This window comes from Protopterus annectens, chromosome 13.part0 (assembly GCF_019279795.1).
Source record: "Protopterus annectens isolate FY-2018-M chromosome 13.part0, PAN1.0, whole genome shotgun sequence".
Classification (NCBI taxonomy): domain Eukaryota; kingdom Metazoa; phylum Chordata; order Ceratodontiformes; family Protopteridae; genus Protopterus; species Protopterus annectens.
Genome location: NC_056747.1, coordinates 890,734,165 through 890,756,628, shown reverse-complemented (window position 1 = coordinate 890,756,628; position 22,464 = coordinate 890,734,165). Strand labels below are relative to the sequence as shown.

At 38.8% G+C, this 22,464-nt stretch overlaps 1 protein-coding gene across 2 annotated transcripts in view; it reads left to right on the top strand.

The window, feature by feature from the left end:
• NF1 (neurofibromin 1) overlaps positions 1-22,464 on the top strand; it is a 5,218,972-nt gene that overhangs the window by 1,629,657 nt on the left and 3,566,851 nt on the right. For both annotated transcript variants that reach the window (XM_044054637.1, XM_044054636.1), the window contains exon 15: positions 4,965-5,044. In XM_044054637.1, coding sequence (XP_043910572.1) covers positions 4,965-5,044 — 80 coding nt within the window. The remainder of the gene's footprint in view (positions 1-4,964; positions 5,045-22,464) is intronic.

Sequence of the window (22,464 nt, the reverse complement as noted above, 5' to 3'; positions counted from 1 at the left end):
TACTTTTTGGGGATGCCTGTTATTTTATTCAACTATTGATGGGAATTCCTCATTGCATGCTGGAGGTCCTGTCCTTCTCCCTGTCAGCCCACTCAAAAGATATTTGTTGTGGACATTCTCCTTTCCATATGGAAAATAACTGAAGATGGCAGGGGGTTCTGTCTCCTCTGCACTGTGCTTCCTACTGATATGTGTCTGCATGGATGAGATCACCTAAACTTCTAAAATTAGAATGCCATATGTAGATGTCACTGTTTTTAAATTTCCCTTGTGATAAATTATACTCGTAGTAACTGCTGTATTTGATTCATTTTCCTGTTTCCATGCTTTCCAGCTGACAGTCTTATATAATCATATACTTATTATATTCCTATATATATATATATTCATATATATCTATTAATATATAGATCCTCTAAACAATTTCAAAATCGTAAAAGATACATTCCAAATCTCATCCAACATTCATTAAAACAACAAAACACTTCAAACACCCTAAATATACCTCACATCAGTCATCGAAAAATCATTCTTATCCCCATAATGCTTCACTGATTTATAATATATATATTTATCATATATAATATTGATTTTCATACTATATATACTTTATCTATCAATATCATTACTTATATATTATCAGTATTTAAATTTTTGTGAACTTATAAAATTATCTCTTATAATATCTTAGATATAATAGTTTTAGTTATGAGGTATAATTTTAAATAGATAAATGTATCTATATTTTCAAATTATATATATATACATATATATAATTATCTGATATAATTTTAAATATATATATATTGTATATATCATACATATATATTATATGAGATTAATATCTTTATATATACTTAGTATTCCAATCAATATTTTGTAGCTCTTAATAAATGTTTTTCTGTTGTATAATATATACTATTATTTAATTCATTAATTATACTGTTCCATCAAATGTACCAAACATTTCCATTCTAATTTTCACTTCCAAGTTCTAAACTTGAAGAACATAATAAACATCCCCCACTTTACACTTTTATTTTATCCCTAACAATTTTCTAAATTCCTTGTCACTTACTCCCACCTTCCTTCTTCAGTTTCCCAAGCATTGTAATCTAATTTCTGGTTTTCATATTTCAATTAATTTATTATTTTCGTATTCTTCTGATATTAAATAAATGTAATTGTTATATCAAGTAACAAAATTTTTTTATTATTTTATTTACTCCATACATTAATTTATAAGTTTATACAATATTACACATTATTTCATTTCATTAGGTTTAATAACTGATCATTTTCCTGTCTCGATTTCTCGCACACCATGCTATTCTTCTAACATCTACCATTGGGCCTCTTTCCTGTTTCATTACTCTTTCAGATTTTTTCCAATAATACATCTCCTTGCACCTCCCCAAAATATTTTACTGCTGCATCCTTAACTCCCCACTGCTTGCTATTTCCTTCACTACCACACATTCCATTTACTTAATTGCAACCCACTCTACCTTTTCACCCTTCCAACTAAAAATCCCTTTAACTACTAAATTGCTTCCATCTCACCATTTTTCCTCCCATCCACACATGATAAACAATTTCTTCCATTTCACCCACAGTGTTTCCATGTCTCTCTTGCACACACATATACCAATTCCTTCTGTGCATATATGTAGTTCATCTTACCAGTCACTTTGCCAACATTCAATCTCATCACCTTTAAACAGTTTCTCCTCTCTTCCAGCCTTTAGCCATGGCCTTTCATCCTTCACGTAGCCCAATGTAGCATGTTGGCTAACAGTACTTGGTGCCAAACCTACATGCCTATTAAATATACTGTGTCATATGAATATTTGCTTTACATGTTCCTGACAATCCCATTTACACTGGGCTGCACAAAGAAATCACTGCTGTTCACAGTTTTTTTATTATATATATATTATATATATATATATATATTATATTATATATATCAAATATTTGTTTGTCTGTGTGATTATTAATATATATATACTATATATGTATATATATATATATATATATATATACTATATGTTATTGTGTCACTTAATCATATATATATATGGTATATATATATAATATTCTAGTGTTATATTATATATATATATAATATATATTATATATATATATATTCTGTAACTATATAATATATGTATATATGTATAGATATATATTATATATATATATTTATATATGATATCTATATGTATAATATGTATTGATATATATATATATATTATCATAATATATATTATATATATATATATATATATACTAAAATATAGTGATATAAATATATATATATACTAATATATTTTTATATATATATATATATATATATAGAAGATATTATACATATACAAAAGAAATAATAACTACATAAAAAACACAAACACAACACAACCACACCAACATACACAATACAAAAACAACACACAACAAACACACACACACAATACAACACAAAATCACACACACACACACACACAAACAACAACACACACACACACAAACCACAAATAATACAAAATACAAAATAAATAACACAAACACACACAAACATAACATCACATACTTACTACTAATATTAAAATTATATAACATTGAAATACTCCAAAATCATACAAACACATATATATCATACAACATATTATTAATTTTATAATATAAAATTGTTAAACACACATAATAATATATCACAACAACATATAATATCAATTATACATACACTATATTATCTACATTTTAATATATTACACACTATATTCATATCACATATACACTTATTATTATATAAACCACAAACTACATACATCACACAACCACACAACAAATGTCACACACACACACAAACACATACACACACTACACACACACACACAAGGTACACATACAAACAACACACACACAAATACATCAAGATCACACATATTTCATATCACACATATTTACACAATACACATAACAGACAACACAAGTACACACACACACATATAATCACACAATATTATACAACAGTATAACATAATAAATATTAACACACAAATATATACAATTATTAAGATACATACACACACACAACAGGCACACACACACAATACTACGCACGCACACACACACACACACACACACACAACCACACACAACACACACACACACACATACACACACACACACACACACTGTACAAAAAAACACACACAAAACCAACACACACACACACACAAAAAAGGCAAAAAAAAAACACAAAAAATTTAAAAACACACAAAAACACACACACACACACACACACACAAACAGACACACACACACACAAAACACACACACACACACACACACACACACACACACACACACACACACACACACACACACACACAACTACAACACACACAGACACACAACTAGACAAACACAACACACATTACACATCAGCACACACACACACACACACACATTCACACACACACCACAACATCACACAGACACACACACACACACACACTCACCACACACAGCAACACACACACACATACACACTACACACATATAGCACTTCACACACACACAACAACCTTCCTTTGTCATCAACACACACTATCCCTAACCAGCACACCACACATTCAATCACACACACACAATCCAGCCACATCATCACAACACCACACACTCACACACACACACACAACAAGCACACACATCACCCACACACTGTACACACAGAGTGCAGCATAAACACACATCACTATCCGTAAACACACACTCAGCACACATTCAAAGTTTACACACACACACACACAACACACATACACACACCACAACAAACACTGGCTCACACCAGGCTATAATATATAAACACAATATACAATATATATAATAAGACTGACATGCATACAAAGCCAATAAATATAACAGTATAATAATAAATAATATATACACACAAATATAAACACAATACATACACAACACAAAAAATAACAATACACATATACATACACATATATATATACATACATACATAGGCACATACATACATACATAGCATATTATTACATACACACATCATCATATACACACATATTATATATATTACACAACATCACACACATACACATACATACATATATATATATATAGGCATATATATATATATATATTATATATATATTATATATATAGGCATATATATACATATATATATATATATATATATATATATATATATATATATATATATGAATATATATATATATATATATATATATATATATATATATATATATATATCTATATATATATATATATATATATATATATATATATATATATAGATATATATGTATGTGTGTGTATATAGATATATATATAGATATATAAATATAAATATATATATATATATATATATATATATATATATATATATATATATATATATGTACACACACACAGACACACATATATATGTACGCTGCTTTAGTAAAATATACATATGAAAAACTCTGAAGATTTGTTAACCGCTAATTTTGGTGGCCTTATTGCACTACTTATTCTGATTATACCCTAATAATTTATGCTCAAGAACTTGGTAATGTTTCATTACCCATGTGAAAATCTATGAAGAACTTCAAGGTTGAATGGTTCACTGCATTTTGTCTCTTGACTGGTTATAAAAAGGTTTTTAGTCTGCCTTCCTCTTTGGAAGTTCTGTCATGAGAGGAAGCATTTGAAACATCTTGGCTGATACAGATCGGTAGCTGTTAATGAGTGTAGTCTTTGCAGATATTGTATTCCCAGTGAAACTATTTCCTGATGGTCTACTAGAGACAGTAGCTGGATGAATTCCCCATATGCATTTTTTTTGTTAAAATATTATTTAGTTTTCGTCCTTTGTACTGACTGAAAGGATTTTGCTTGTCAGTTTGAAAAGGTTTTCCTCTGTCTTGCAGGCTTTGTTGGTTCTTCATCAGTCAGAAAATATACAGCTGTGGAATCCTGATGCTCCTATAGAGACCTTCTGGGAAATAAGGTACAGTATGTGTATGCTGAAATAATTGTGCAATTTGAACAGTAGTTCCCCTGTTCCAGCATAGCTTGTCAGAGAGGAGCCCTCTCTCCTTAATCCCTGCTTCTAACCCTTCACATAACAACCTCATTAACCCTATAATTCTTTCAGGGAATGCAAATGCTACCATTATCCTAATCATAAAATCTCAGCTGACTGTGTGACATGCTTTTCTACATTAAGACCACACCAACAATAGTGAAATTTTCTTATACTCTTCTCACCTCTCAATCAGCATTGCTCTATTAATGTTGTCAAACACTTGTTTCTCAATTGCAAAGCCAGACTGATTCATATTTATCAATGCTGGTAACACTTTTACCTTTTCTCTTAGACATAAACACTTTATGATCGTGGTTAAAAATTAAAATGAGTATGTATGAAGCAGGTCTGAGGGGGGTCTTTACTCTCTTTGGGTAATAAAGCTTCTGCAGCTTCCTTCCAAGATGCTTGTATCCCCCCTTAATGTTAAACATATCCATCCAGAGCTTTATCACTTGTTTTCTCTCTTCTTCCATATTTACATACATAATTACACATTTACACAGGAATGCTGGCTGTTCTGCAGACTTCCCTGTTGATTGTTTATACATCATTTTTCTCTTTCTATCTTGACAAATGTTGAGCTTCATCTTCCTTTAATCTTGGCATAATTAAGTATTCTGTTAGAAGTTCCATCTGAACCTTTTAGTTATTGTGTTTCAGTACCTTGTATATATTTTCATAAAATTTCTTGAATGCCTTATTACCTTTGAACGATCTCTGGCTATTTTTATTGAAATATCACTTAAGATATAGGCAAACATACATTACAGAAAAGAAAACAAACCATATTAACATTTTTTTCCCTTTGCGTACATTACACATCACATATCTTTTCTTTTCTTTATAACTTTCATCAGTGTAACTTTACTTAATTTGCTGAATTCCTGCCTTCCCTTGCATCACTCCCCCTCCTGAACATTATTTTGCATGTATTGTTCCATCAGTTTCCATTTGCTTATATGTAATTAGCGCATTCCCTTTTCTAAAGATCTCTTACAGTTTTTGTATCTCTTTAGTAATTGTCACTACTTCCAATACAGCTGGTTTAGACTTTAATTTCCATTTTCAAGTAATTGCTTTTTTTGGCAGGCAACAGAATTAAACTTAACAAGGCCTTAGTATATGCCTAGGCAATTCAGATCCTGTGTCGTAGCTCAACTCTGCAGGAAATTTTTAAAACCTGACTACTCATTGCGCACTCAAAGCATAGGTTCCCAGTTAACACTTTCTTCTCCATCACACCAACACTATTTGTTGTTTACCTGAGGAAAAATTATTTTAAGAATGCCTGGGGTATAAAAATACCTATGCAAATACTTCCAAGCAAAAATCCTAAACTTTCTAGACTTTGTCGCATATGTGGGAGCCATATGTATGTGCTTGTATTGTCTCCTTGAAAATTGCTTTTCCAGTCTCTCACCTCCTGTGATTCTTAGAACAGTCATGCAGTGTTTTATATGCCCTACTAATCATCTCTTTTTAACAGCAGCTTCTGTTCTGTGTTCCAATAAAAAACCTACCACAGCAGGTCGTTAGCTTAGGAGTCCCTTATCCCTTTCTGGTTGCCTATACTGTAATATCAGTCCCTGGTCCGGAAGGCAAGTGTCTAGCTTACAGTCCTAATGTCATCTTGTCCTCATCCCACTCTATTACCTTTCTCTTTCTCATTGTTTGTTCCCAGTACCTTAGTTCCTCTGCCAGTTTTCTGCAGTAAATTCCAGCCCAGTCTTGCCTATTTTTCTGTACTTTGACTTGCAGTCATCCCTATTTACAGTCTTTCTTCATTCTTGTGTTGGCTTAGTTCTTAGACTGTTTCTTTTACTTTATGAATAATCTGTAGGGTTATTGTTATTCTTAAGTATTTGCATCCAAAACCCCTCTCTCCTTATTTCTTGAACTATCCCGCACTTCATCTTCCCTTCCCACTTTGAATTATCTTCTGCATGTGTTGCATAAACACACACACACACATAATATATATATATATATATATATATATATATATATATATATATATATATATATATATATATATAGATATAGATATATATATATATAGATATATATATATATATATATATATATATATATATATATATATATATATATATATAGATATATCGAGAGAGAGTTTTTATTGTGTAGCTCTACCTTGCCGGTTGCATCTTTGAATTTCTGACTCCTTATTTTCTTTGCCAGTTGCCTTACATATTAAGCAAATAACTTAATTCTCTACTGGTCGACAAAGCTTGAACTTTTGAGCATTGACTGCATAAGTTTCAACTTGCTAGCTATTGGAGTTCCTCCATAATCACTTTTGTCAAGTAAATGCACACTTAGAGTAGGTATATATAATTTTGTGGATGTGGGCAGGCTTGTCCTCTCTACAAACACTTAAATATCTTGCTGAAAAACTTTTTTTTTTTTCCGGTGAATTCAGTTCACAGATTCTGATCCTCTCTGCATTCACTTTTGTCAACTTGTAGTGGAAGATAAATAACAAAGAGGAAAAAATACACTCCTTCCTGGTTCCTCTATTCAAGCACAGTTAATCAAGAAAGGAACCCTACCATTTTAATTCTTACCTCTGATCCTTTATATATTCAACTAATTAACTTTATTTTATCAGGAAATGCAAATACTTCCATTCCCTGCTTATCAAATTCTAACTCACTATGTCAAAGCCTTTCTGTGAATCAAGACCCACTGACAATAGTGGTATTTTCTTACATTCTTCTTCACTCTGAATCATCATTCTTATATTAATGTTGCCAAATGTTTACCTCTCTTCCACAAATACACAGTGGTCCATACCTAACAATTTTGTTAACACCTTTGCCATTTGTTTAGACATAAACACTTTATAACCCTGGTTTAAAATTGCATTTAATCTATATAAAGTTGGGTCTGACAGGTACTTACTATCATAGTGTAATATAGCAACCACAACTTTCCTACAATATGTTGGTGCATCCCATCCTCCTAAAATACTGTTAAAATCTTCCAGCTCATTATCATGTTCTTCCATCCTAACTTCCAAGCTTCCACAGGAGTACCATATGTTGCTGGAGACCCTCCTGCTTGATTATATGTAACCCATTTTATCTCCTCTTCTCTTAACTATTAGTTGTTGAGCCTTGTGTACCTGTAATCTTGGCATAATTAAGTCTTAAATATTTCCGTTTGTGCTTTGTTTTTCAAATCCTCTGCTTTATACTAATTTTCATAAAATGTCCAAAATGCATCTAATATCTCTGCATAATTCTCTCTATTTTTCGTGTTTGAAGTTCCCTAATTTTGGCGACTACCCTTTCTACTTTTTTCCCCAAGCTTTGGTGCTAAACATTTTTGTTCTCTGGAGTTTAAAAAAAAATAATTGCTTAACAGCAGTGTTTCTAAACTCATGCATATTATCCAAATGCTCTTATTTTCTCTTTATCACTCTGCAGTTGTGCCTTTTCTTGTTCTGAGCGATTTGCCTTATTTTGCAATGTTCTAACCTTTTGTCAGCCTTTCTTATTAATTCTTATTACTTCTTAAATTTATCGCTTTCTCTTTTATTTGTACCTATTTTTTAAACTTCATTTTACCCTACTCATTAGCTGTTACTTCTGAAGAAAGTTCCAACTTTTCTAAAAACTCTCAAATAATTTCCACTGCCCATTCCTTAAATTTCTGTCTGTTTGACTAATTGGGAATGCGCCACTGTCCCATTTTTACTTCATTGCCTTGCATTTTTATCTTGATTTTAGTCTGTACATGATCTGAAATGGTTATTAGATAGGTGTTGAAGTTTTCAATCAAATGCACTTGTTCCTGTGACATGACATATCTCTATCCAGTGTAGCCCATTTATTTTACCTTGGGGAATAATATGTAAATTCTGTCCAGGTTCTTATTACTGAATTCACATTTCCATACAAAATATTTTATACATTTCTTTACAAATCTTCCCTCTTTTGTTATATTTTCCCTTTTTGGTCTCCGCAATGCATCCTCACTATTACAAATCAAGTTAAGTCCTCACATGTAAGTAATATTCCCTGCTGAACGCAGGTTATTTCTCCCCAACATTTCTTGAGCTCCATAATAGCAGTTTTTAGTGGAACATAAATACATGTCAATGTAGTCCTTCCATGTCAGTAGCCCCTTATCACAAATTTACCATTGTCTTTTTCCTCTTCTATCATAATTGGAGCCCTTCTAGCAAGTATATGTTATTAACCCACTTTTTCTCTGCCCCTGGTATTCTACTGAATATCCATTCTGGAATCCTTTTTGTCAAATTCACACGATCATTTCTTTCCAAATGCATTTCCTGCAGCATTGATATGTGCACTCTGCATTTCTTAATTTAGTTTCTTTCCCCTTTTTGTCTGTACCTGTAAGGCCATTTACAATCCAAGATAATAATGATAGAGTAGCCGTTATGATAAATAAAGCTGTTCTTCCCACCTAATGTACACAACAGTCATTTTTCTGAATGTGTATTTCCAAATTTTGTCTTGCATGCACTTACTGATGTTTGGTAGACTGCTGTATTATACAGTTGTTTTTATCTCCATTTGAACTTTTCATTTTTAAGAATGTTTTAATGAAAATCCTCAAAAACTACATAGATACATTTTCAGAACACGTCACCTGTTGTTCACTTAGAGCAATCACACAACACTATGTCCATCTTCAAAAATGAAGTTTAACTCCAGGTAAGAACAGTTGTACCCACAGGCATTACTTGAGCTAAAATTAAGGTTACCCATGGTAAGTCATATGCTACAGCCTGTGTTCCCACTTCATCTGTTGGAGTCTGTTCTTTTCTTATCACAATTCCCCTTGCAATTGTGAAACACAGCTTTTGTGTTTTCAGAAAACATTAACTTTTAGCCCTGAAGGAAAAATGACTGCCTTTAAATAAAACTAAATTTAACAGTGTTCTGTTAAATGCATCTATGTTTTCACACTGCTAGGTAAGCTGCTATCTCTTACTTCCCATAATTTTCAACTTTATATTTTTCATTGAATTGCTTAACATTGTACCATTTAATTCTGGATTTCACTCAGCAAAGAATGCTTAGCACCTGCAGACAGCCTGTCGGTATGTAAAAGTAGTTAGCAGTGAGCAGAAAAAATCAGTTGACATCTCTCTATATGCATAATGGAAGATTTGTAAATTTCACTCAGAATGAATGTGTAACTGACTTCAGCTGCAGAGTTCCTGACATCTAATGAGACCATTTCGAAATGGGGAAAAAACAAGCCAATGTTTTTGCAGATACAAGGAACTTATCAGTAAAAACCAAATGAAAACTCCAGCAAAGCTAGAGCTTCCACTAAGTGATCTTCCAAACCTCCTGTATCAGTGGCACATGGGATATATGCAAATGATTCTGATGAACAGCAGGTGTTTCAGCTAACTGGCAATTCTGAATGCACATGACTTGTTTTGTCATTTTAATGGACAACTTCAGGCCAATAAAGCCAAACCCACTAGCTATGGATATTCATATTTCAGCCTTGTTATGACCTAATCAGCAGAGCACAAGCTAAGTGTTTGACTAAGCATTAGAAACACAGGGCTGTTGTACCCAGATGATGTCCGTTATCATTAGGGTCACTGCAAAAATATCCTAAACAACAAACTAAAACAATGAGTGAGAAGGGCACTGAAAAAACAATCAGTAAAAACAAAATGAAAACACCAGCAAAGCTAGAACTTCCACTAAGTTACCTCCCAAACGTCTTGTATCAGTGGCACATGGGATATATGCAAATGATCCTGATGAGCATCAGGAACTTGATATGTTTCATGGCTTTCATTACTTTATTTTTCAAATGTCTTTCTTAAAAATACTGTTTATAGCTTAAGCCAAGGACATTCATCTAGATATCCACCCATGTAAAAATAAGAGAAATTATCTTAATTTTACATTTAGTGTAATGAATGCAAATTTACTTTTCACCCCCACCCAAGAAACCCAAGATCACAGCAGATTAACTTAATCTTACTTCTGTCTAGTCTTTAGTTTTAAGAAGTATAGGCTTTACAGTATACAAAGAAAAATATTATACTTCATTATCTTTACTGAAAATACCCCCACCAATTTCAAATGCCCTTGATAAACACTACACAAAATTGCTTTACAGTTTTTGTCATGAAAAGTGTTATTCAAATGTTAATAAGAACAAAAATGTTTTCCTTATGTTATGTCCTTTTATTGTCATTCTAAACATTAATGAGATAAAGTGAGGTATATGCTTTACAGTCCACCCACATGTTCAACAAAAGCATCAGAAATCCAGTCTTTCTCCTCCATTTTTTTCTTGTAAGCCATATTTCATAAATGTGACTGCCTTATAGTCTCCTATTTATTCAGTACTTTGTGTTGCTGGTTTTCATCCTGTCCATCTCCCAATATCAATCTCTGGTTCAAGTTCAGTGTAGGTTCATAGGCAGGTACTAGGCTATTGGCTCTAGGGCCTATACAAGCCTAGCCAAAAAGGTACCCTGGCTTTCGCCACCCAAGAAAATTATTTTCCTGTGCCCCTGTCAAGCAGATCCACAGAAATGATCCCCGGGGTGAATTTCTTATTTACCCATCCAATCATCAAGATTTTTCTTGAAGAGTGCTAATGAGGAGCTCTGCTTGACATAGATGGGGAGTCTGTTCCAGAGTGTGGGAAGTCTCTGGGACAGGAATCTATCCCTCCAGCATGTTCTGTTTATTGTGGTGACAAGGTTTAGGTCCCTAGAGTGTGTAGCTCGGAGGGATTGGGATTTCTTTAAGTGGAGCATGTCCAACAGCTCTGGGTTTGACATTGCTTTGTATGTTAGGCAGAGAGTGCCTCTGAGTAGGCGATATGTGACGGAGTAAAGCTGGAGTTTTTTGAGTCGTTCTGCATAGGGCATCTGTTTGAGGCCAGTAATCCTCTCTGTGAGGTATTTCTGTGGCTTTTCCAGTTGTTGTAGATGTCTTGTGAGGTACATACCAAAGGGGGTGTTGTACTCTATAATGGGTCTAATGAGTGATGAGTAAAGGGGAACAATTACCTCTTTTTTCCTGGATGAGCAACCTTTTGGAGAAACCTTTTGTGATGAAGTGTGCCACATAGAAGGATTTCCTGACCACTGTGGCGATGTGATTATCAAAAAAGAGACTACTGTCCACCTCTGTCCCAAGGTCTCTTATCACACTTTAGATATTAAGTAGACTACCACCTATGTGGTATTTCATGTGTACAGAGTTTTTACCAAAGGGGATGACAATGTACTTTTTGGCATTGAGCTTGAGACCATGGCTTTGACACCAGGCAGCTGTCTCAGTGAGGCCCTTTTGTAGGATGTCCACATCTTTAGAAGTTTCGATTATGGCTCCTAGTTTGCAGTCATCTGCGAATTTAGTTAGCCAAAGACCTGTGTTAGCCTGTACTTCAGAGAAGTAGATACCAAACAGGAGAGGACCCAGGACTGAACCCTGTGGTACTCCACTTGTCACTGGTCTGAAGTCTGATTTGGAGTCTGCTACTTTCACAGTGTGTGTTCGGTCAGTAAGCCAGTTGGCAACCCATCTTGTGACATAGGGATTTATACCTAGTTTAGTGAGTTTATGTATAATTCCAGAGTGGCGGATGGTGTCGAGCGCCTTGGCGAGATCTAGATAGGCTGTGTGAACCACCTTACCCTCATCTATGGCTTTGGTGACTGCCTCAAAGAAGTCTATCAGTTTTAGGAGACATGATCTGCCTTTTACAAACCCGAACTGTGTGGGGTTCAGAGTTTGGAGATCTCCAATGTCTTTGTTTATGAGTTCCATGATGATACATTCCATGGCCTTGCAGACCAGGCTCGTCAGGCTAATGGGGCAGTAGTTCCCAGGGTCTGTTGTGGCCACCCCCTTTATGGATTGAGATAACTGTCGCAGTGCGCCATTCAGTGGGCACAAAGCCTGAGGGTGAGGCTGTGATTGAACATGTTACTTAGGTGGGGTGCAAGTTCATTCTGTAGTTCGTATAGAAGGCAGCCTGGGATGTTGTCAGGTCCCACGGATGCTGTGTTCTTGGTTTTGGAGAGTGAGGTTTTTACCAGTGCAGCCATGATTACAGGAACTTTGCATTCTTCCGGTATAAAGATGGGCCCTTTAGGGGGTGAGAGGGCGGTAAAGTTAGCACTGAACCTATATGTCAGGATGTTGGCAATATCAGTTGGTTCTGTATATTTAGTGTCATTGTGCTGTAACTCAGAGCAGATCTGAGTGTTGCCATTGAGATTCTTGACATAGCTATAGAATGCTTTGTGGTTGTCTTTAGAATCCGTGGCGATTTTGTTTTCATAACTAGCTTTGGAGGATTTTGAGGGATCTCGCTCACCAGGGAGTTCCTCCAGTCGTGGGATTTTACTCTTTTTTGCAACAGTTTCTTTCTTCTGTTGTAGAGTTTGTTTATGGCAGAAGACCACCAGATTGGCTTCCTTTTTTTGGAGGATAGCATCTTGGTTCTGTTAGGGATAGCATGCTCCATGCACTTGAGTAAGTGCTTATAAAAGTGCATTTGTGTAGGATTCAGCAGTCATACCTTGTCAAAGGAAAAAAACTTCAAAGACCAATTCACGTAAGGTTCAAGTATGGCACCCTTTATTAACTTGCAGCAAGGAGACAAAGCATGCAGGCAGAATGATTTGTCTAAATTACTAGTGAGCAGTATGCTACTTTTATACAGTTCTATGAAATGTTACTATTCTATTGTTGCCATAGTTAGAGACAGCTTTCTGTATTACTCTATAGAAAATGTTACTTAGATTTCCTGCTGACATGTTCAGATGTAAAACTCAGTAGGTGTTGCATAGAAAATGTTACTTAGATTTCCTGCTGACCTGACTGGATTATTGTTGATTTACAAAAACATTTGAGAAAAACAACCTGGCCTTGGGGCTTATTTTTAGCCCAGAACAATCTTTCAATTCTTCAATTGTACAGTTCTAATATATGTGTTACATTTTGCCTAGATTCATGGTACATTTCTAGCTTAGGTACAAGTAATGCTGACTACGGTTTATACTTTCAAGCAGCCTTTGTTTTCATTATCAATAGATTCAGCGCTGTGTGATAAGCAGAAAATCAATAACTCTTTGTTAAGTCTCATGACACAAGTAGAAATGAAACACTTCTTATTATTTTCATAACATTAGCAGAAATCAAATGCTTCTTGTTAATTTCCATGGCATAAGCAGATCATAGCTGCGCATATTTTCATGACATAAACAGGATTGGAATGTCTCTAGTAGCTGTGCAGATTCATGCAGTGTGAACAGAATAAATGTATTAACCCTTTTAAACCTCAAATGCACTAAGCATGCATATTACTAATACATATTTTTCTAACATACCTCCATTGTCCGTCTGCATGGGTGTCGTGAAGTTTGCCACTTTAGTCTTAAGAGGCGTGAAGTTGGCTTTGGAGAAATTTTTACGGTTGTTTTCCTAATGGGGGGTGGGAGCGGGATGTGGATGTCTAGGGTGATTAGCTTGTGGTCGGATCTGACCAATGAGGAGCTGACCTCTGGTGTGGAGCACGACCAGGTCTAGGATATTGCTGCCTCTGGTGGGGTTGTGGATAAGTTGATCCAAGGAGTTGGACTTGATGAATTCCAGAAAACGTTGAGGAAAAGAGTTGGTGCACGAGTAATTTTCCCAGTTAATGGTGGGGTAGTTGAAATCACCCATTATTAGGGTGTTGGGTTGTACCTTAATATTTTCCAGTGTATCAAGAAAAGAGGAGTGGGAATCTGTATTGCGGTTTTGCCCAGAGTTAGTTGAACTTGGATAATCTCGGATGTATTATGCTGAACAACTAGCTTGGAGGTGTGGATATCCTTAATGAATATGGACATGCCTCCACCTTTAGTGTTTCGGTCCGGGTTTGGTGGCTGAAAGGTGTGGTATGAATTATAGCCCAGCTTTGAACCAGGTCTGTGTCACTGCACAGATGTCAGTGTTCTCCATTTTAAGGAGTGCCTTGAGTGAGTGCATTTTAGACTTCTAGCATCGAGTAGCATTACCCTCAGGTTTTGCTTGCTTGTACCTGTTAACGGTGGTGAATTTGTCATTTGAACCTTGCCTAAAAAGGGCAATTTAAGGGTGGCAAGAGCCTTTGTCATTATCCGGAATCCCAAGGGCGACAAGTGCAGGCCATCTCTGGAAAAGCAGTGTGGTCTGTCGATGATGTCATCCCAGGCAGACAGATACTGGATTCCCTTAGAATGACACCAGAAGCTTAGCCAATTGTTGAAGTCAGTCATTTTGTCCTTGTACTGTGGTATCATTCTAGGTGATGGTAGGATGCTACACAGGGTGAGGGGCATACCTGCCTGGGCTACAAGATCAGAGAGCTTCTCCATGTCTCTTTTCATGTAGTCCAGGGAGGTACGTCTCAGGTCATTCACACCTACATGGACAATGACAGAGTCATATTTGTACTTGTTGTGGAGTGACCTGAGTGCGTGCATTATATGGTGGATCCTGGCACCCGACAGGCAGCTGACAGTAACTTTCTCCTTGTTTAACCTGGTGAGTGGAACATCAGTGTGCCTGACTATAGAGTCACCTATGACTAGAGTGCTGGGTACGTTATGCCTTATGGGCTGTAGTTGAGTGGCACACTGAATATCTGGGCTATGTGTCATTTGGGTTGTGTTGGGGGGTGGAGGTTGCTTGCATTTCTTCTTTGGAGGTCTCTGTTGTTTGGGCAGATTTTTACTGAGAGCCTCCACGAATGTAGGTGTGTGTTTTGTGCTTCTCTGTCTGTGTACTTCTGATTCTCCTAGTCGTCATCTGTTTGTTTTCCTGTCAAGCATTTTGCTGTGGATCATTGGAAAAGGTTTAATTGTCAAAGTCTCAATATGAGCTTTATTGTCAGAAGAATGAGAAACAAACTCCCCTTATGTTTGCTGGTTCACATTCTGTTTATATTCTATTTCATCTATAGCCTGTTCTGAATCCAAAAATTTCTTTGATCCTCCAGAAAAAAAAAAGTATTCCAGAGACAATTGGATGCAGCAGCTTGAAGCTTACACCTGCCTTTTTGCATTCCCTGATTGCTAGGATAAATGTTTCTCTTCTGCCTGGTGTACTGTGAATAATCAATCTGAACCTCTTTCCTTGTCTAGTTGTGTGTGTGTGTGTGTGTGTGTGTGTGTGTGTGTGTGTGTGTGTGTGTGTGTGTGTGTGTGTGTGTTTGGGCCTCTCATTTTTGAGTATGTCTGAAATACCCAAACCAGGGTTCCGCAAATGCACTCTCTGTGGCCACAAGCTCTCTCCAGCTGATGGCCACACTCTGTGCATTGAATGCCTTGGGGCTGCCCACCTGGAGACCTCCTGCTCCATCTGTGCTGGGTTTAATCCCTGGGCACTCATGGACAGGAGGAATAAGTTAATTTTGAAGTGCCTTCTCCCCCGTCCTACCACCGGGGCTCAGGTCTCTTCTGCTCTGCCATCTGCTTCCGTCTCCACCCCGGCCTCTGGTACTCTACCTCCTGCCAAGAGGTCCGGGGATGGAGACAAGTCTTCTAAGTCTATGGACAGGGCAAGGAAAAGATCCCCGGATCACATGTCCTCAGTGGGTCCTTCAGTAAATGTATGGTCAGCTCTGAGGACAGTGTCTCCCCGGCTTTGTTCCCCTCAGCTCTTCCCAGAGCTGGAAAAGCTTTGGATCTGGTCGCCGGCACAGGCTTCCCCTCTCCGCCCCTCTAGGCCAGTGTCAGTGGCCACCTTTTCCCAATCCACCCGCAGTATTTCTGAAGCAGAGGTAGACAGGGATGATGGGGAGGTTTATCCACAACCAGATACATATGGGAGTCTTGCCTGCCCCTTCTCCCTCCGGAGAGGAGGGGCATGCAGTCCACGTTCATTCCTCTTAATCCTTCTCCAATCCAACCCTCAGTTTCAGAGCCCTGTGATCAGAGGAGACACTGCATCGAATGGTCGGCCCCGATAGTACCTTGTACCACGACTTCGGCCATGGCCTTGAGTAGGTCAGATCCCACCAGCTCAGATCCGTCCTACTCTTGGAGCCATAGCCTTGGCGCCGGACCTGAGGGGATGATGTCGGCCCCGATTGGAGTCTCGGTACCTGGAGGTTCGTCTCTGGCTCCCCCGTTGGGTCAGAGGGTTACATTTCCTTTGGTAGTCCCTTCTCAGGAGGTCCACTCCCCTTTGGCTTTCAGTGTGGTGGAGATGGTCCTTTCAATCCTATCGAAACCCTTGACGCTCTCTTGTTCGGAGTCTGCCCTGGCTGTCTGTTTCTAGCGTGAATCTGGCCAGACTGCTACGTCAGGGACAGCCTGCCACTTCTTTGCCCCAGGGAGCTCCCACTTGAGAACAGCTAGATGTTGGCGAGTCCTCCCCAGACACACCCACTGAGGCGGTACCTTGCATACTTACATGCAAAAGGAAGCACTTGGACTCCCCACCGGGGTCCCTCATAGAAGACACCGATTTGGTGGAAGGTGAAGGTTCCCCCCAGTCACTCCCTAAGGATGTGTCCTTTGGAGAGTAATGGAAATCCCCCACCAGCATTGGGGGTGTTCTGACCAAAAACCTAACTCTGATGAATCTGTGTTCCTGGAGGCATTTGGTGCAAGACCTTCTAGTTCTTCGGTGTCCCCTCCCACAGATCCACTAGTGGATCTTATTACATCTCGGGCATCGAAGGAGCCAGACACGGTGGAGTCCATCCCCAAACGCCCGGACAAAATTTTAGAGTGCCCCTATGGGCAGGGCCTATTGGACCAAGGGATCCCCGGTTGATGCCATGGTGCTGGCAGCTGCCACTAAGAAGGAGCTCGCTCAGGAGAGCTCAACGGTTCATCCACCTGACTGAGAGTCCAGCCCAGTGGACCATTTTGGGAAGTTGATATACACTTTGGCAACGTTTTCTGTGCATGCGGTGAATTACTTGGCACATGTGATTAGGTTGCAACAAGCTCTGGTCAAGGAGATCACTGAGTCTACCCCTGGGTCCATGCCGGCAGACCCCTGACATCTATTGCTAACATCCCATGCTACTGAGGGCGCCACTAGAGCTGCTGGTACAGGCATTGCCATTAGGTGTCATGTCTGGCTCTATGCCTTTTCTGATCCCTTTAAGGTGTCTTTTACAAATACCCCATATGACGGTTCCACCCTCTTTGGGAAGTCTGTACATGAAACCTTAGTTCAGAGTGTGAAGGACGGGAACACTGTCTGCTGTTGGGAATCCCCTTTATGAGCCCTTAGCAAACCTTATCTAAGAGTCAGCGAGGGGCCAAGAAGTTGTGGTTCCAGAAATCTCAGAGCTATTCCCAGGACACTCAGGACTCGCCTTCTCCAGGGGCAGAGGGGGATTTGATAGATGCTGCCCTTGAGGTAGAGGTGGTCCGAGAAACCAAGGGTCTCGAGAACCTTTCTTGAAGCTACCCATACAGCAACCCCAAAGGGCTACCTGGATGCTCGTTTCTGGTGGCAGTTGTGGGGTCACCTCTTGCTAATCACAGAAGATCATTGTGTGTTGCAAGTTATATCCAGAGGCTTTTCATTCCCATTTCACAAGTTATCTCCTCCACACAGACACCTCCCGGACATTCCACCTGCGCAAAGGGAGGATCCAACCCATCCACCCAGACCAGTCCAGATTAGGCATTTATTCCAGGTTCTTTTTGGTGCCAAAAAAGATGGACTTAAGACCCATTCTGGATATCTTCTTCTTGAACCTGTCAGTTGCCAAGATGAAATTCTGGATGGTCACCCTTCAATCTATTCTGCTGCTCTTGCAGGAGAGCGGTTGGATGTGCTTGATCGTCCTTCAAGATGCGTACTACCACATCAAAGTGGACAGGCGCTTTTGGAGGTTTCTGCGCATCCAGCTGGGAGTCCGTCATTACCAGTTCAGAGGACTCCCCTTTTGGTCTCACCACAGCCCCCAGGGTGCTCAGCAAAGTGATGGCAGTGGTACCGGCTCACTTGAGATTCCTGGGCATTCAGGTCTTCCCCTACCTGGATGATTGGCTCCTCGCTTGCCCCTTCCAGGCATCAGCTCTGTCAAGTGAGGGATTCCCTTCTCTTATCCCAGCAGTTGGGCATTACCATCAATCTCATCAAATCGTTATTGGCCCTGGTTCATGTTAGATTTCATTGGGGCTCGATTAGACATGAGTCAAACCAAATTATTTCTAACCTCTGAGAGAATCCAGTCTCTGAAGCTACATGTTCTTTGCATTCTTCAGTCTTAGTCACAGACATTGGGAATGGTATTAAGGGCATTAGGGTTCATGGTGGCCTCAATCAGTCTTTTACCCATGGCTTGTTTTCACATGCTGGTACTTCAGTGGACCCTCATGATCCAGTGGTCCATGTTAGATCTTCCTTTGTTTCACCCCATTCAAGTCTCTTGGGTGTGCAGGGACTCTTCTTCTGTGGTGGATTCATTCTCCAGACCTTGTCCGGGGTTGCCCCTTTCTTCCACCTTGGCCACAGTGACTATAGACGCCTCCCTGCTATGGTGGGGGGGGGCACTCCTTGGGAAGGACAGTCTAAGTTTTGTGGTCCCTCTACAAGATCAAATTGCATATCATTGTCCTGGAGATGAGAGTGGTGCTTCTAGCTTTGCAGGTTCTCCATGCCCATTTTCCCCAGGGACAATTGCTATCCAGACAGACAATATGTCTGTGGTCTGGTACATAAACAGAAGGGAACAAGGTCTTATCCCCTGTGTCACAAAGCCAAGTGAGTGTGGGAGTGGGTGATCTCCACTGGCCATTTTCTGGTGGCAATGCACATTCCGGGGAGGTCCAACATTCTAGCAAGACAGACTCAGCAGGTCTGTTCTGATGCCTTATGAGTGGTCTCTGAATCCTTCCGTAGCGAAACGTATCTTTCTCAAGTAGGGTCAGCATTGCTGCAATCTTTTTGCCTCTCCTTCCAACCTGAAATGCAGCAGGTTTTTTGCACTGAACCCCCCACCAGGGGAAGCCCACAGAGACGCTCTGATTCATGTTTGACCCTCCAGTCTTCTGTATGCTTATCCTCCTCCTCCCTTGATACCAAACTTTCTTCAGAAAGCTCAAAGGCTGAGGAGGTTAGTCATCCTTATTGCCCCATTCTGGCCTCGCCAAGTCCGTTTCCCCTTTCTATTTTCTCATGTGGTGTCTCTACCATGGACGTTGGATCTGGTTCTGGATCTCATTTCTCATCCTTCAGGGTTTCCCCATCCAGACCTGGTCAGTCTGAAGCTCACTGCTTGGCTGCTGCAGTTCCCAAGATAGTTAGGCTCCGGGGTTATCTTCACCAGTCAAAAGGATTCTGGTTGCGGCTTACAAGTCTTCCACCAGAAAGGTTTACTCCAGCAAATGGAGATGTTTTTCTAGCTGGGCTTCACAGCATGCCCTAAATCCTTTCACTGCCCCAGTTTCTGCGGTTTTAGGATTCTTGGCAGGCATTTTTCTGCAACATGCCAGTTCTACGGTCAAGGTCCAACTAGCAACGATTTCAAACTTCCATGTAGGTGATAACATGGCTTCCTTAGCATCTTCTAAGCTTTGCAAAGCCTTCTTAAACGGCACCTTTCTGCTTCAGCCACCAGTCAAGGACCCTACGCCGCTGTAGGATCTTAGGTTAGTTCTGCAAGCTCTAGTATCATCCCCCTTTGAGCCTCAAGCCTCAGTGGATTTGCAGTTTTTGTCCTGGAAGACTGTTTTCTTGGTTGCTTTTACATCTGCCAGGAGTGTGTCTGAGCTTCAAGCATAGTCGGTCAAGCCCCCTTATTCGATCTTTCCTAAGGACAGGGTATCCTTGCATACTAATCCATCCTTTCTGCCTAAGGTAGCTTTGGAGTCCAATATTAATCAGGTGATTAATCTTCCGATGAGCTTCCCAAATTTTCAAAATAAGGAAGAAAACAAATTGCACTTGTTGGATGTGCATAGACAGTTAAGTTTTTTTCCTGCACAGGACTAAATTCTTTTGTAAGTTTGACCATCTCTTCATTTCCTACTCTATGCCCATTTTAGGGAAACCAGTATTGAAGGTCACCATTGCCCGTTGGATTTCTCATTGTATTACCTTGGCGTATTCTGCTGGGTTTATCACCGCCAGGTCATGAGAAGGTGCTTTTCCACTAGCTCTATGGCTACTTCAGTGGCCTTTTGGGCCAGAGTATGGTTAGATGACATCTGCTGTGCAGCTGCTTGGGCTTCTTCTCATACCTTCTTCTTGCATTATAAGTTGGACATCATATCCAGGAACAGGACATCCTTCGGCTCCGAAATATTCTTCCATGAGGGCCTCTCAGGTGTTTAGTAGCTGGGGACTCTGTCCCACAATTTGAAGACCAAATGAAGACAACAACTTCAGATAAAAAAGTTATGTACTCACCATAACATTCCATATGAGTTGTTGCTCTTCATTTGTCTTCAGCTGTCCCTCTCTCCTTCCCCCTGCCTTGCATAGACTGTGTGGTGGCCTGGCTAATAGAGGATGTGGTCACCGTGAGGCTGCTTTTTCTCCTTTTCTTGCTTATGGAGATATTTAACATGGGACAAGGTGGTAGGTCGGGTTGGGATGCTAAGTTAGGCAGCAAACTCAAGTCTGAAGGGAGGAAGGAGGGGCATTATGGGTAGGGGAGGAGCTTGGAGCTCAGATCAGATGCTGGATATGTGGCCGAGATGGATCTGTGCTGGATCTGGTAACCCACAGGTAGAAGACAAATGAAGAGTAACTACTCAGATGGAATCTTATTGTGAGGACATAACTTCTTTTTTTTGCAGTCTGCTTTCTCAAGTTTCTCATTCTTTTCCCCCTCTGCCACAGTTTTGTCAGGATCAAGCTTTTCTGCTGGTACGATTGCATCTATGCTAATATAGGTTGTATGCTTTCTTATAGATGAGTTTTGGAGCAAACCGCTGATGTGCCCTTTCATTTAACAAATCCTGGTGTTGGAGTACTGGTCCAGTTGCTTATTTCTCCTTTCTTAAAATTAATACAGTCTGTTCCTCCCAATTTCTCTGGTACAGCAGAAAATGCCAGGTTTTTCCATATGTGCTCTTTCTTCTAATTCTTTCATTTTTTTGAAACCCCTTAGCTTGAGAAGCTTCATTCTTGGTCAGCCTTTTCTTCATTTCAGCCTCTGATTTTTGCATTTTTATCAGTTCATTTGAATAGCTACTTAAAGCTTCTTTTTTTTTCCCAGCCTTTTGTTATTTGAGTTGATATATTCCTTCAGTGTTTCATTTGTTTTAATAATTTCTGAGTACATTTTATTTATTTTTTCCATCTAATTGATATTATCAATGTCTTGTACCAAAGCTCAACTTTGAA